The 18116-nt window shown below is 40.7% G+C and overlaps 1 protein-coding gene across 1 annotated transcript; it reads right to left on the reverse strand.

Annotated features, from left to right (window-relative positions):
• Positions 1–10174: 10174 nt before the first annotated feature.
• Positions 10175–15732, reverse strand: LOC142658558 (POU domain, class 5, transcription factor 1.1-like). Its single transcript, XM_075834121.1, has 5 exons — positions 15109–15732; positions 13746–13857; positions 13491–13621; positions 11639–11803; positions 10175–10447 (listed from the first exon to the last, which is right to left on the reverse strand). The coding sequence occupies exons 1-5, from the start codon at positions 15730–15732 to the stop codon at positions 10175–10177; spliced, it is 1305 nt and encodes a 434-aa protein (XP_075690236.1).
• Between the last annotated feature and the right edge of the window lie 2384 nt (positions 15733–18116).

Genomic DNA, 18116 nt, shown 5'->3' on the forward strand with positions numbered 1-18116 from the left:
AACAAACTGTAAATCACAGTCATACATTACACATTGTTCTTGATTGTATGTTACACAATAGAAGTTTAGGGAAGCAATGTAAATATGTACAGCTGGTAGAAGTTATACATCTTCTTGTATATAGTGATATGGAGCATGCTGGTATAACCTGGGTATCTCCTGTATATAATTATATATGTACAGCTGGTATAAATTATACATCTTCTTGTATATAGTGATATGGAGCATGCTGGTATAACCTGGGTATCTCCTGTATATAATTATATATGTACAGCTGGTATAAGTTATACATCTTCTTGTATATAGTGATATGGAGCATGCTGGTATAACCTGGTTATCTTCTGTATATAATTATATATGTACAGCTGGTATAAGTTATACATCTTCTTGTATATAGTGATATGGAGCATGCTGGTATAACCTGGGTATCTTCTGTATATAATTATATATGTACAGCTGGTATAAGTTATACATCTTCTTGTATATAGTGATATGGAGCGTGCTGGTATAACCTGGGTATCTTCTGTATATAATTATATATGTACAGCTGGTATAAGTTATACATCTTCTTGTATATAGTGATATGGAGCATGCTGGTATAACCTGGGTATCTCCTGTATATAATTATATATGTACAGCTGGTATAAATTATACATCTTCTTGTATATAGTGATATGGAGCATGCTGGTATAACCTGGGTATATAAGTTATACATCTTCTTGTATATAGTGATATGGAGCATGCTGGTATAACCTGGGTATCTCCTGTATATAATTATATATGTGCAGCTGGTATAACCTGGGCATCTTCTGTATATAATTATATATGTACAGCTGGTATAACCTGGGTATCTTCTGTATATAATTATATATGTACAGCTGGTATAAGTTATACATCTTCTTGTATGTAGTGATATGGAGCATGCTGGTATAACCTGGGTATCTTCTGTATATAATTATATATGTACAGCTGGTATAGGTTATACATCTTCTTGTATATAGTGATATGGAGCATGCTGGTATAACCTGGGTATCTTCTGTATATAATTATATATGTACAGCTGGTATAAGTTATACATCTTCTGTATATAGTGATATGGAGCATGCTGGTATAACCTGGGTATCTTCTGTATATAATTATATATGTACAGCTGGTAGAAGTTATACATCTTCTTGTATATAGTGATATGGAGCATGCTGGTATAACCTGGGTATCTTCTGTATATAATTATATATGTACAGCTGGTATAAGTTATACATCTTCTTGTATATAGTGATATGGAGCATGCTGGTATAACCTGGGCATCTCCTGTATATAATTATATATGTACAGCTGGTATAAGTTATACATCTTCCTGTATATAGTGATATGAAGCATGCTGGTATAACCTGGGTATCTCCTGTATATAATTATATATGTACAGCTGGTATAAGTTATACATCTTCCTGTATATAATGATATGGAGCATGCTGGTATAACCAGGGTATCTTCTATATATAATTATATATGTACAGCTGGTATAAGTTATATATCTTGTATATAGTGATATGGAGCATGCTGGTATAACCTGGGTATAATTATATATGTACAGCTGGTATAAGTTATACATCTTCTTGTATATAGTGATATGGAGCATGCTGGTATAAACTGGGTATCTTCTGTATATAATTATACATGTGCAGCTGGTATAAGATATACATCTTCTTGTATATAGTGATATGGAGCATGCTGGTATAACCTGGGTATCTTCTGTATATAATTATATATGTACAGCTGGTATAAGTTATACATCTTCCTGTATATAGTGATATGGAGCATGCTGGTATAACCTAGGTATCTTCTGTATATAATTATATATGTACAGCTGGTATAATTTATACATCTTCTTGTATATAGTGATATGGAGCGTGCTGGTATAACCTAGGTATCTTCTGTATATAATTATATATGTACAGCTGGTATAAGTTATACATCTTCTTGTATATAGTGATATGGAGCATGCTGGTATAACCTGGGTATCTTCTGTATATAATTATATATGTGCAGCTGGTATAAGTTATACATCTTCCTGTATATAGTGATATGGAGCATGCTGGTATAACCTGGGTATCTTCTGTATATAATTATATATGTACAGCTGGTATAAGTTATACATCTTCCTGTATATATAGTGATATGGAGCATGCTGGTATAACCCGGGTATCTTCTGTATATAATTATAAATGTACAGCTGGTATAAGTTATACATCTTCTTGTATATAGTGATATGGAGCATGCTGGTATAACCTGGGTATCTTCTGTATATAATTATATATGTACAGCTGGTATAAGTTATACATCTTCCTGTATATAGTGATATGGAGCATGCTGGTATAACCTGGGTATCTTCTGTATATAATTATACATGTACAGCTGGTATATGTTATACATCTTCTTGTATATAGTGATATGGAGCATGCTGGTATAACCTGGGTATCTTCTGTATATAATTATATATGTACAGCTGGTATAAGTTATACATCTTCTTGTATATAGTGATATGGAGCATGCTGGTATAACCTGGGTATCTTCTGTATATAATTATACATGTACAGCTGGTATATGTTATACATCTTCTTGTATATAGTGATATGGAGCATGCTGGTATAACCTGGGTATCTTCTGTATATAATTATATATGTACAGCTGGTATAAGTTATACATCTTCCTGTATATAGTGATATGGAGCATGCTGGTATAACCTGGGTATCTTCTGTATATAATTATATATGTACAGCTGGTATGAGTTATACATCTTCTTGTATATAGTGATATGGAGCATGCTGGTATAACCTGGGTATCTTCTGTATATAATTATATATGTACAGCTGGTAGAAGTTATACATCTTCCTGTATATAGTGATATGGAGCATGCTGGTATAACCTGGGTATCTTCTGTATATAATTATACATGTACAGCTGGTATATGTTATACATCTTCTTGTATATAGTGATATGGAGCATGCTGGTATAACCTGGGTATCTTCTGTATATAATTATATATGTACAGCTGGTATAAGTTATACATCTTCTTGTATATAGTGATATGGAGCATGCTGGTATAACCTGGGTATCTTCTGTATATAATTATATATGTACAGCTGGTATAAGTTATACATCTTCCTGTATATAGTGATATGGAGCATGCTGGTATAACCTGGGTATCTTCTGTATATAATTATATATGTACAGCTGGTATGAGTTATACATCTTCTTGTATATAGTGATATGGAGCATGCTGGTATAACCTGGGTATCTTCTGTATATAATTATATATGTACAGCTGGTAGAAGTTATACATCTTCTTGTATATAGTGATATGGAGCATGCTGGTATAACCTGGGTATCTTCTGTATATAATTATATATGTACAGCTGGTATAAGTTATACATCTTCTTGTATATAGTGATATGGAGCATGCTGGTATAACCCGGGTATCTTCTGTATATAATTATATATGTACAGCTGGTATAAGTTATACATCTTCTTGTATATAGTGATATGGAGCATGCTGGTATAACCTGGGTATATTCTGTATATAATTATATATGTACAGCTGGTATAAGTTATACATCTTCTTGTATATAGTGATATGGAGCATGCTGGTATAACCCAGGTATCTTCTGTATATAATTATATATGTACAGCTGGTATAAGTTATACATCTTCTTGTATATAGTGATATGGAGCATGCTGGTATAACCTGGGTATCTTCTGTATATAATTATATATGTACAGCTGGTATAAGTTATACATCTTCTTGTATATAGTGATATGGAGCATGCTGGTATAACCTGGGTATCTTCTGTATATAATTATATATGTACAGCTGGTATAAGTTATACATCTTCTTGTATATAGTGATATGGAGCATGCTGGTATAACCCGGGTATCTTCTGTATATAATTATATATGTACAGCTGGTATAAGTTATACATGATCTTGTATATAGTGATATGGAGCATGCTGGTGTAACCTGGGTATCTTCTGTATATAATTATATATGTACAGCTGGTATAAGTTATACATCTTCTTGTATATAGTGATATGGAGCATGCTGGTATAACCTGGGTATCTTCTGTATATAATTATATATGTACAGCTGGTATAAGTTATACATCTTCTTGTATATAGTGATATGGAGCATGCTGGTATAACCTGGGTATCTTCTGTGTATAATTATATATGTACAGCTGGTATAAGTTATACATCTTCTTGTATATAGTGATATGGAGCATGCTGGTATAACCTGGGTATCTTCTGTATATAATTATATATGTACAGCTGGTAGAAGTTATACATCTTCCTGTATACAGAGATATGGAGCATGCTGGTATAACCTGGGTATCTTCTGTATATAATTATATATGTACAGCTGGTATAAGTTATAGATCTTCTTGTATATAGTGATATGGGGCATGCTGGTATAACCTGGGTATCTTCTGTGTATAATTATATATGTACAGCTGGTATAAGTTATACATCTTCTTGTATATAGTGATATGGGGCATGCTGGTATAACCTGGGTATCTTCTGTATATAATTATATATGTACAGCTGGTATAAGTTATACATCTTCTGTATATAGTGATATGGAGCATGCTGGTATAACCTGGGTATCTTCTGTATATAATTATATATGTACAGCTGGTATAAGTTATAGATCTTCTTGTATATAGTGATATGGGGCATGCTGGTATAACCTGGGTATCTTCTGTGTATAATTATATATGTACAGCTGGTATAAGTTATACATCTTCTTGTATATAGTGATATGGGGCATGCTGGTATAACCTGGGTATCTTCTGTATATAATTATATATGTACAGCTGGTATAAGTTATACATCTTCTTGTATATAGTGATAAATGCCCATAGAATATATTGATTACAGATTTTGCACAAAATAATTCTACATTAACTATTTCCTTATCAGTAAAACATAGTAATGATCGGACTGTTCTTAATAACGGGGTCAGTGAATGTTGTCTCCTTCTGATTACTTTTATTTGCTCTGGTGAATTTTTATGTTTTGTTGCCGTATCATCAAATACCAGATTGAAGAAATGAATAAAATGGTTTCTTATATAAATCTTTCCTGTGCTGACATCAGTGGTTACCATCTGCTTGTGATTGTTGTGCCCCGGAGCTGTTACTCTCAGTTCCTGGGTACATAACCACAGTTTACACCCCTGCCGCCTACACTTTACCATGGCCTATAATCAAAAATCATCACACTGTAGCTTCAAGGGCCATAAGCCGAATCTTTCTGTGCTGCCCCCATTATATACAAGGTGCTCCGTATTCTATACAAAAGCCATATAGCCAGTGCCCCCAACCTCATCTCTGCCCCTTATAAGTGGCACAGTGTCGGACGGGAGCACCTTGGGCCCACTAGAGGAGATATTTCTTTGTGCCCTCCCTTCAGCTAATTAGTTTTAAATAAAGTGACCACCCTTAATTGCGTAGTAAATCATGTGTAGTAAGACTAAGACCAATATTACCACCAAATAGTGACCATATAGTGGTAGACAACAGTTCTACACAGGTTTTCTGCAGACCATATAAGTGATTACAGTACAATGAAATCCAGTGACTCACAGGTGACACCTTCTCTGATTGGAGTCGTTCTCTTTACTTTTCCTTCTTCATCCGGCCCAGAATGTTATTTCGACTACTTTTTGTCACGACTCGTCTCTGCAGAATTGGACACAGACATGTTTAGCTCAACGCTTTTCCAACAACTTTCCCATCCCCTACAAAAGTTCCCATTTATAGTGCCCCAGATGGAAATAATGCCCTTTTGTGCCCGACCCCGTTACAGTGCATCTTTTTACTCCCTTCCTTATGTGCTCCTACACAGGAGCAATGTCCCCCTTTTTGCTCCCATACAATAGTTACATCCCAATTTTGCCCCCGTATAGTGGTTAGGTTCTCATTTGTGCCAATGTAAAAAAATAAATAAAATTAAACCGAATCGGGTGGGTCCTCTGCCTGCTTCTGCGGTCCGTGGCCCGCCACAGTGACGTCATCACACCCTCTACATCCTTCCAAGCTCTAATAGACCCCTTAAACAGCCTGTGGCCAAAAAGCGTAAACAGCGGGTCTGGAAGCCAATGGGTCTCTGCTTCGCGGCTGAAGATTAGCAGTTCAATGTATGACGCTGGGTACAGACCACACGCTTTGAAAAGAAAAATAAATAAATTAAAACAGACAATGAACACATCACCTTTTCTACCCTGAGACGTCCTCGGTACACAGCCATGGCCTGCAGCCACCACTAGGGGGAGCTCACTGTATATGAAATTATACAGCTGGTGCTGAGCTCAATTGGAGCTGTACAGATCAGTAGGTAGTGAGCACCATCTAGTGGTGTCTCAGATAATGGCACTGAAAGTGCCCTGTCATACAAGACAGGGGTGCCATTAATTTCTGGGCCCTATATTATGGGCACTCACCTACCTGCATGGTGGGCATGCCTAGGGTTGTGACGACACCGGACTCAGATATCCGCACTGTGTGTAGTATCGCAATTCTCTATCCCAAAATCGATACTTTGCAAATATAAAAAAACATGAATATTAAGTCCTACCTTCTGATGCGAGACACGAGGTGTTATCAATTTGTGAACCTCCATGTGCATCACATTTAGGGTATGTTCTTATGGGCTTTTTTTGGGAAAATTGGCGCTCTGTTCCAAAAGGGCGTTTATTTGGGGGTTTTTTTTTTACGTGCCCATTTTTCATTGAACAGCTCCAAAAACACAAGTTGCTAAAAAAAAAAAAAAAAAAAAAAAAAGCTGAAAGTCAGGAGCCGTTTTCCCTTGAATACAGCTCTGTATTGTGAGACGTTTGAGCTGGTGTGAACATAACCTTAATTATTAACCCCATCATGTCCATCAGTCGTAACAAACCACATTGGGTTAATGCTTGAGGTACAGGATGGGTTACTTTTAATGTGCGGTTCTGAGTTGAGAACCCTGTATACCTCACATCAAGTGACCCCATCCGTCCCCACATTACGGCAATATTGGAGTTAACCCATTAAAGGACATGGACATTTTTGGCCTGGAGAACAGGACAGTCTGGATATTTTTCCTCTTTACACCCCGATGCTTGTAACTATTTTTTGCTATATGGAGCAGATTCTTTGTGGGACGACTTGTGTAGGGGGGGGGGGGGGGGGGGTTTGGGACCTTCTTGGTCCATTAACGTAACCGCTCAACATGTCAAATTTTTTCTTGCCATAAAAATAGAGAATAGTTTTGCTATAATATATAAATATGCATATATTATATATATATATATATATATATGTTATGTTTTTTTTTATAGCTTACAACTATAAAATTTGTTTTGCGTGTTGTTACGATACCAAGTGTTTCTATTCTTTACATTGTGATATGTCATAATGTGCATTTTATTCTACATATATTTTTTATTTGATTCCATGGGGTGATGTGTAATCTTTAATGTACTGACACATCTACAGTATACGGCAATACATTAGACTGTACTGATAGGGCCACATCTAAGTATTCCTAAGAGGAAATCCGGATAGACAGCTCTGGGGTCCTTCCATAGACCCCGAGCGGTCTGTCCATATAAGGAAAGTCCTTCGATTGCATCACAGGGATCCCCCTTTCTTTATTTTCCTTTGAAAGCCACGATCGGCTTTGATCACAGCATTTAAGGGGGTTAACAGGAGAGTTCAGAGGTCTCTCTGATGTCAGCCATTATAGCATAGCTGCGGCTACATTACAGCCATTGCCCGGCTCAGCTTGTGGTCTATGCTAGTTGTGTTGTGGCAACACAAAGCCTCTCATGATGAGCATAGGACGTCCAGGGTCGTCCACAAGTAACATCGGTGGCGGAAGAGACTCCCTCCTCCCGTGATGCGGCTGGGACCAGCGGTTTGGGGCAGGCTCTGAACAGAGAACATGGTGGGCGTTGTGTAGTGCGCGCCATGTTTCCGGTTATACTAGTGACTAAATTCATGTATTTCAATACTGAGCTGCATGGCGGCACGGCTCTACTGAAATACATGATACTGTACAGTTTATGGGGGGCACTAACGAAATTTCGATCATGCAACCCTAAGTACACCACCGGCTCAAACCTTCCGATGCCAAGGTGGCGGTTATACCTCACTCATTCAGCGGAGGGCACAGCCTTAATATAGAAATAAAATCACTTCACATGAAAATAGTTTATTTATTTTTAATATTGCATCGACCAATCAGATCTCACATTCCTCACAATAGCTTCAATTACAACAATGATCATGGAGTCTGTTTACCGGCAGGACATCATTTTCCTGGCTCCCGCTATACCAGGAACACAAAACACAGGCACTTCTCTATAAAAACCCTGAAAAGTCCCCGGTTATTGCACTACTTCCCACTGCACCTCTCCAAGATGGTGGGGCCGACGACCGACATCCCATCTATACCTGTAGAGCATGAAACCTTAACATTTAGAACGCCAGAGTGCAAGGCTCAAAAAGCTTCTACAGGTGGAGGGTAAAAAAAAAAAAAAACATTTGTGACATTATCTCCAGTCTACACCATACCCTGTAAACCAAGTTTAGAAACACAGCCCTTCAAATGAAGGCTCTTAAGACCCAGTACACATCTCACTAGGTTTCCATTCATTGACAGCAAGCATAAATCTTGAAAACTGACGAATTCACTTGAACGTGAGAAGGCAGTAATACTGTGAACCGTTGCTGCATTTTATGATACATTTTTAAATCACTGCATACCCTTAAAGCAAAAAAAATAAAAATAAAAGGCGGACCCCCCACTGATCAGCTATGATCCTGGAGGATCAGCCATCAATTTTAGCTCTCAGGAATACCCCTTTAAAACACAAGTTAGATTAGAAAGTTGTACAACTCATTAAACAATTCGATAAACCACTTTTAAAACAGTCTTGGCATTCCAGATCAGTAGAAGTAAAGCAATCATGTACTATACTCAAGTTACATCCAGAGCTGCATTCACAATTCTGCTTGCTAACACCTCCATAGTAGCTTAGTGCTCATAACACTTTGTAGCCGTGTTTTCTGGGACATATTGCTTTAGGAGCAGTCTATTTTCGGCCGTTTCAGGCCGTAAACGCCCGAAAAAATAAAAAAAAAAAGGCTGAAAATCAGGAGCCGTTTTCACTTGAAACCAGCTCCGTATTTTAAATGTTTTTTGACTCAGCGTGTGAACATACCCTTAGAACTATATCTCCCATAGCAGCAGATACTCATGACCCGGAGCCTGCTGATACAGCTCTGGAAGTTACTGGAGTATAAACATTAACTTAAGATCAGCAAACGAACGTGCAGCCATTTAAAATGACATTTGCATTAAGTTAGGTGACACAAGCAGCGACAATCAGGACTGAACGCAGCTTTGGATGTAACTGGAGCCAATTAAAGCCATACTGCTGTATTTCTGCTGGGGCAGCGGGTTTATCCTTTTTACTCAGTACAGGGTTATATTAAAACATTGGTACGGAAATTCAAACTGTTCATCGTATTTGCTCCTGTGACCACCTCAGGGGCAGAGGAACTTTTTGGATTCCCTTTCATGATTCGGAGCAACAATAAAAAGTTCCGTTAACGATCAGGTTAGTGCAATAAGAAATAAAGTGGCTTTGGCAAAGTCTCCAGGAGACCATTTATCTCAAAAGTCGAACCCACCCCAACAGATACAAGTCTAAAGGAGCGTGACCGTAGAGGAAAGTTAAGACCCCCCATCAAGCGTGGGCTGAACCTAGAATACGACCAACAAGGTCCAGGTAGAACCCAACGCAACTTCAGAAGCCGATCCTGCATAACGCTACGGAGGCCAAATCGCAGCCAGAGTCCCTCATGAGACCCAACCAAAGGTCCTCAGAACTTGGGTTCCAGACGTTCCCTTCCCAATTCATGTCCATCAGGTCGTCTTGGCCAGATTTAAAGACTTCTTCAGGTCTTCAAGACTTGGCCTCGTTTATTACGGAGCCACAAGAGGCAGAAAAACAAAAAACAAAAGATAAAAACGTGATAAAAGTCCAAAGTTAAATAAAAACAGTCGTTCTAATGGAGAGAGAGGGGTGGAATCCCTTAAACTCGCTCAAAACTAGGAAAGTCCAAGCCCAAACTCAACAGATCTGGTTTCCAAGTGGCATCCCATGGGGCATGGGCTGGGAGAACATGTCGTTCTTGTGATTGAACGCAGGAGGGTACAGACCAGTTGCAGACCCCATTGGAGGCCCCATATAACCCTGGGACGTCATCTCTTGTGGCAGAGAGAAAGCTCCTCCCATATGCGGGTGTGCCAGGTGCTGCATGTCGTACGGGTCTCCGCCGTGGTCCCTGCCTGGGAGTTGCCTCTTGTCCTTTTGTCGGCGGTTGCAGAACCAAACTCGGACAACCTACAGGAAGAGAGAAGGGGGGGGGGGGGGGGGTTTAGATAAAATTGCAATAAAATTTAAGCAGCAGATTGATTCTGAGGTTCAGTAGATCTGATGATCATTCCTTAGGGAGTCTGATTTGCCTAAATTTTACAATCATTTGCAATATTGTGACCCCCACATGGTTTATATCACATATATAGTATATATTACATCCGAAGTGCTATGGTGTTAAAGGTTTCCTAGTTTACATACAGAATGGACAGAGTCACCGTACATACATTACTGATCTGGTGTTATACACTGAAGTTGCCTCCACCAGCAGAATAGTGAGTGCAGCTCTGGAGTAGAATACAGCATGTAACTCAGGATCAGTAATTTATGTACACAAACCTCAGAGCTGCACTCACTATTCTGCTGGTGGAGTCACTGTGTACATACATTACATTACTTATCCTGTACAGATCCTGAGTTACATCCTGTATTATACTCCAGAGCTGCACTCACTATTCTGCTGGTGGAGTCACTGTGTACATACATTACATTACTTATCCTGTACTGATCCTGAGTTACATCCTGTATTATACTCCAGAGCTGCACTCACTATTCTGCTGGTGGAGTCACTGTGTACATACATTACATTACTTATCCTGTACTGATCCTGAGTTACATCCTGTATTATACTCCAGAGCTGCACTCACTATTCTGCTGGTGGAGTCACTGTGTACATACATTACATTACTTATCCTGTACTGATCCGGAGTTATATCCTGTATTATACTCCAGAGCTGCACTCACTATTCTGCTGGTGCAGTCACTGTGTACATACATTACATTACTTATCCTGTACTGATCCTGAGTTACATCCTGTATTATACTCCAGAGCTGCACTCACTATTCTGCTGGTGGAGTCTCTGTGTACATACATTACTTATCCTGTACTGATCCTGAGTTATATCCTGTATTATACTCCAGAGCTGCATTCCTGAAGCCGCCTAGCATCCTCTCGTTCAGTGTCTGCACAGATCTTGCGCTGTGAAGTGTGGTCTTTACTGTCGATGTAGGAAAAACTAACTGCCCCCCACATTATAGAATTATTGAAGGGAGTCTGTCCACGGGCTTGCTGACCGTTACCAATAACCATCAGTAGAATTGTGAATGCAGCTCTGGAGTAGAACACAGTATAGGTCAGGTGGTCAGTTGCTTACTTACATCTTTCTCCATGTGCAGGTCTCTTGCAATCTGAGCCATTTCCTGAGCACCGGGCTTGGGGTTCTTCATGAAATAAGTCTCCAGGCTGTCCTTCACCATGTTCTCAATATTGGTTCTCCTTTTCCTCTTCCTCGACTGAGCCAAGATCTGCTCCCGATTAATCATCTGGAAATCAAGGTTAAGATAAAAATCAGAGGGAACGCGAAAGTGGAGCAATAGATGTCACATATGATGTAATGTCTGGAGGATATAATAGTGCTGGAGTGATATAAGAGGAGCGGCTGATATCAGTCACACATATGATGTAATGTCTCTGGAGGATATAATAGTACTGGAGTGATATAAGAGGAGCGGCTGATATCAGTCACACACATGATGTAATGTCTCTGGAGGATATAATAGTGCTGGAGTGATATAAGAGGAGCGGCTGATATCAGTCACACACATGATGTAATGTCTCTGGAGGATATAATAGTACTGGAGTGATATAAGAGGAGCGGCTGATATCAGTCACATATGATGTAATGTCTCTGGAGGATATAATAGTGCTGGAGTGATATAAGAGGAGCGGCTGATATCAGTCACACATATGATGTAATGTCTCTGGAGGATATAATAGTACTGGAGTGATATAAGAGGAGCGGCTGATATCAGTCACATATGATGTAATGTCTCTGGAGGATATAATAGTGCTGGAGTGATATAAGAGGAGCGGCTGATATCAGTCACACATATGATGTAATGTCTCTGGAGGATATAATAGTACTGGAGTGATATAAGAGGAGCGGCTGATATCAGTCACACATATGATGTAATGTCTGGAGGATATAATAGTACTGGAGTGATATAAGAGGAGCGGCTGATATCAGTCACACATATGATGTAATGTCTCTGGAGGATATAATAGTACTGGAGTGATATAAGAGGAGCGGCTGATATCAGTCACACATATGATGTAATGTCTGGAGGATATAATAGTGCTGGAGTGATATAAGAGGAGCGGCTGATATCAGTCACATATGATGTAATGTCTCTGGAGGATATAATAGTGCTGGAGTGATATAAGAGGAGCGGCTGATATCAGTCACACATATGATGTAATGTCTCTGGAGGATATAATAGTGCTGGAGTGATATAAGAGGAGCGGCTGATATCAGTCACACATATGATGTAATGTCTCTGGAGGATATAATAGTACTGGAGTGATATAAGAGGAGCGGCTGATATCAGTCACATATGATGTAATGTCTCTGGAGGATATAATAGTACTGGAGTGTTATAAGAGGAGCGGCTGATATCAGTCACACATATGATGTAATGTCTCTGGAGGATATAATAGTACTGGAGATCCTTAATATAAAGTAGTGATGGGGGGGGGGGGGTTCTACACTTATCCTATTGTATACTACAGTGAGAAAACAGAGCAGCAGTCTAACGCACAGCAAGTGCAGGATATAAGTCAGTACACGTTGTCAGCCACTGCTTGCTGTCAGTGAATTACAATTGTGTTTTTTCTTAAATAAAATTTAAAGTCCATGCGAGAAGGTCCATTTTCCAACTGTTCAAGGGACAGAACGCCATAAACAATTTTAGTGAGAAACCAAGATGCGCACTAGAAACCGTACCCCACTCAGTTTAACTCAGCTGCCTGCAGTACTGCCTTCCACATATAGGGGGGAGTCATGTTCCAACACTGCAGTAGTGTCCCAATATTACCCAGGTGTGACTATGCTGGACCAACAGGGAGGGGAGTGCTCATATATAGGGAGCGGTGCCTTACAATGGAGTGCTCCTTTATGACGACCAGTAACATCTCTCCTAGGTTGTAACGTGAAGTCGGTGACTTTCTTACCTCCTGCAGGTTGTCGTTGTTGTCAGCCTCCTCCAGCCAGCGGCTCAGCACCGGCTTCAGCTGACACATGTTCTTGAAGCTCAGCTGGAGGGATTCAAACCTACATATGGTCGTCTGACTGAACATCTTCCCTGCAAGACAGAAGAAAGTAACATAAAAGGTCACAGCTCCAAGAAATGCTGGGAGTTGTAGTTCCATAACCGCATGAGAGCTACAGGCTCATGCCCACTGCCCTAGAAAGGCCATCAGACTTACCATACAAGACTCCCAGGGCGTAGCCAACATCCGCTTGGGTGAAACCCATGGACACCCGCTTCTGCTTCATGTCTCTAGCGAACTGCTCCATTTCGATCTCGCTGGGAAGGTCCTAAAAAAAGAAGAAGTCACATCACTACAACGTACACCCAGCATGGTGTCAATCAGGCTTCATCATCCTAGAATAATATTTTTTTATTATTTTTTTTAAATAGATTGTGTTTTATTTCCAAGATCTCTGCTTGCTGTCAGTGAACCCAAACAATCTGGTTTACTTTCAGAGGATGAAAACCTGGACAGACCCATTACTTCACAGCTATGGGGTTTGTATTAAATTGAATTCAGGCTAAACCACCATGTGAGTGAAATATATCAGCAACACTAAACTACCCCCCGCCCCCACCTCCTGCTCGGATTGTTACAATGCATCAGTGCAGGTAAAACTTATCAGTGTGGAGTCCACAGAGGATTATCTAGACTGGATACAATTATAACAAAACATCAGAAGTATTAGGTCTGTTCAGGTTTTTATTCTCTGACTGAAGACAAAGTTATCATTCACTGACAGCAAGCAAAAATCTTGAAAATTGTAGAGGAATTGAAACAAAAGTATATTAAAAAGTTGCAGAAATTCATTATACCCTTAAAACGTGGTTTTAGTCAAGTAGGACAACATGATCAGGAAAAGACAATAAAGGCCACCCAACTGTAAAATCACACCAAGAAATGCATAAACAGCAACTCCCTAATCCCATCACACGTGGGAAAGTCCTGATAACAGAGAGCAAAAGAGGCTGCCGGGATGCAAAGTCCCCGTCTCTTCCATTATAGGAAGGAAGATAAAGGATTTCTATATAAAATCTGAGGGAATTGTCATTTAAGCGATTCTCTCACCGCTATAAACTACAATCCAGGTTTATCCTGCAAAATTAGATTCAGGAACAGATTTTGTTGTCTCGCTGACAGAATCTGAGGAAATCAGGAGGAATTTGGCTTTTTTTTTTAATGGTCCAAGTTACACAGGCTCTGAACTAACCACAGGACAAAAGGAAAGGGTCAGTTTTGGGGTTAACAACGACCTGTGCAGGTATATAGGACAGGCACAGACTATAGGACTGAAGGACAGAGGGTGATCGATTTCATTAAATGATCAAGGTTTCAGAAACAGCGCCTCTCGTCCATAGGCCATGTCTGGTACTGCAGTTCAGCCCCATTCACTCAGCTGCCCTATGATATGCAGGTCTGTCACTTTAAATACTAATATTTGGCATTTTCGGCTATTATAACACACCAAGTAGGTTATGACCATCCCAAGAACTACAACCCCCAGCAAACTGCATTATTACATAAGGTAGTCACTCACCAGCACGTCTTCCCCATTACCGGGCAGTGGCTCTTCCCGAGCCCCGGGGCTGGACACGGTCTGGTTCACTGCTACATCACCTTCCTTGGCCGCCTCCGGACTGGGGGCGCTGTTGCATCGGCTGCTCTCCATGTTAGAAGCTGCGGGCTCTATTGGGGTGTTTGGGCTCTGGCTGGATGCAGCCGGGTACACATTGGACCCAGGAGCACTGAGGTTTTTCTGTGGGAGGTTGGTGGGGTTAGGGTTACCCGGCCAGAAGGAGGGGTTACTCCAGTAATGGGGGTAATACTGAGCATTGGGAAGGACATTGGGGCATTTGTGCTCAGGTTTAACATCGTCTTCATCCTTCCCCTTCAGGTTTTCACCATTACAAGGGGTCTCTTCCCTCATCTGATGTGGGGGTCCGTGGATATTCAGGTGACTGCGGGGCTCCAGTTGAGGTGGGGGGTTCCAAGCCATGACCTGAGATTGATGGTCCCCTAGAGTCTGACCCCCAAGATCTCCGTTGTCGGACTTCACTGCAGAGAAAAAGAAAGCTTGAGAATGGTGAGGGTAACCCCCAAAACTGTCCTGCATGAGCCCAGGGTTTAGGGCAAAAGTGGGGTAAGCCTGCTGGCTATACATGACACCCCAAAAAGTGCGCAGTCCGTGAGCTGGGAGAGAAGATCGAGCGAGTATGAAGACCAGTCCGTCGGGAGAACTTCCAGGAGCTGGAATGGAAGGAGCAGGAGAAGATCCACCAAACAAAAAGTTCCAAAAAGTTAAAATCGATCCTCCAAGGAGACGGCAAACCTCAAAAAGTCACCCCAAAAATAGAAGAGAACTCCGGTGCCTCATATCCAGCAGGCCCCTCCGTGATCCCAAGTGTGAAGACGCCACATCCAAGTCCAAAACATTAAAGGGCCTATTTAGACCCTACCTGCCCCTCCCCCCTTGATAGTCATGTTAATTGATCTTATCAACCATTGGCTCCTTTGGCACCCCCTCCCCCACCTTTGCATTTCCCTGGGTTTAATTACATTTTTAACTCTTTATGGATTTCATTCTTTTTCTGCAAAAAACTCCCGACTGCCCCATATCTGCAGCGGTTATTAATAGCGGCCATTTAACCCCTTAATAGCAGGCCTGATTGCAGCTAATGAGCCCGATGTGCATATGTGCATACATAATAAATCCCGCAGCATCTCCATATTAAATGCCCAGCAGGTCTCTCCTTGTGGACATTGATGGGACCATTTTCTGCCCTTTCCCCACATCAGTGGAATCGATTTCCCCACCATTAGACACAATAAAACCATCAGTTCCAGGTTACATTATTTATGGTTCCAACATTTCACTACTGGGGACAGGGATAGAAGAATCAGAGTGTATTCACATGGTGCTGCCATTTTGCGTTTTTGCCGCGATTTTCGCAAAATCGCGATAAAACCCGCGAAACGACTGCACTGTGCTGTCCTAGAGGAACTACAAGTCCCATCATTCCATCCCATTCCCACAGCAGACTAGTAGTAGTATTTTTCTTTAAAATTGTTACTATTGTTATTATGCATATTGGTTACATTGCTTATGTTAGACATTGGACTACTACTGAACAGCGCCACCTTAAGGCCAAAGTTTCATGGTGATATTATGCACAGAGCGAATGAAGTGTGATAATGTGCATTATCACCACTAATGTCAGCCTATGGGGTGCATGAAATGACGCGTCTGCATGATATTACATGCGCTTGTCATGGCAAAAAATGCGACATTGTTGGATATTTGCGAATATAAAATTGCGGATGCATTAAATATCATGTGTACAAGCATTTTCATGCACTCACACGGGCACTTAGCGGAAAAAATGCAGTGTGGAGGTTTTATACGATAAGAAAAACATGGCTTGAAGCCAGAAACAGCGCCACTCTTGTCCATGGCAGTGTCTGGTATTGCAGCTCAGTCCCTTTGAAGTTAATACCAGACACCGCCCATGAATAGGAGTGGCGCTGATTCGGACAGACATCCTATTTTTTATTTTTGCAATTTTATGTGCAATTATATATAAAACAAAAAGCGAATAGCGCCACCTAGAGGAAGAATTATTAGTTTAAAAAAAAAAAGGAAAGACTGTAAATGTACACAATCGTGTCTTAATGCTTATGTTACAATATTGCAGAACAGTGGTTTTGTAACCTGTGACTCTCTAGTTTTTGCACAACTACAACTCCCAGCATGCTCTGACAGCCGAGGTTGGATGATTGCAGGACAGGCATGATTGTGTATTGCTGTGCATGTGTTTTCTCATACAGTAACTGATATACATGGCGACTGAAAGTTTTGGTAAATTCACGGTGCTGCGACTTTAATTATTCCCTATAAGAGAGAAAACTTGCAAGCAAATTTGTGACTGTCGCAAAAGTCCCATCATGGATTCCTGCAAGAAAATGTAAAGCGCCTGGCAACTCATATGCGTGGCATCCAAATTTTTGGAAGGAGGAAAATTAAAGGGGTTGTAGGGCATGGAGCGTTTTTTCATACTGATGACCTATCCACAGGAGAGGTCATCAGTATATGATCAGTTGGGGGTCCGACACCAGGACCCCGCACCGATCAGCTGTTTCGGCTGCCACCGGCACCAGAAGTTGTGCAGTGGTCGGTGCCGGAAGATGGCTCCGGTCATAGTATAGCGGCCATGCTGCAGCTCTGCTCCTGTTCACTTGAATAGGGGTAGAGCTTCAGTACTGCAGCACGGCCGCTATACTATGACCGGAGCCATCTTCTTCCGGCACCGACCACTGCACAACTTCTGGTGCCGGTGGCAGCCGAAACAGCTGATCGGTGCAAGGTGCGGATGTCTTACCCCCACTTATCATATACCGATGACCTATCCCGTTGATAGGTCATCATTATTAAAAACCTCCCCATGCCCTACAACCCCTTTAATGATGCATTAAGACTGTCTAAATTTAGTCTCGTACTTTGACTGAATGCTACCACCATACAGTGCCCAAATAATACCATCATACATA

This window comes from Rhinoderma darwinii, chromosome 8 (genome assembly GCF_050947455.1).
Source record: "Rhinoderma darwinii isolate aRhiDar2 chromosome 8, aRhiDar2.hap1, whole genome shotgun sequence".
Lineage (NCBI taxonomy): Eukaryota > Metazoa > Chordata > Amphibia > Anura > Rhinodermatidae > Rhinoderma > Rhinoderma darwinii.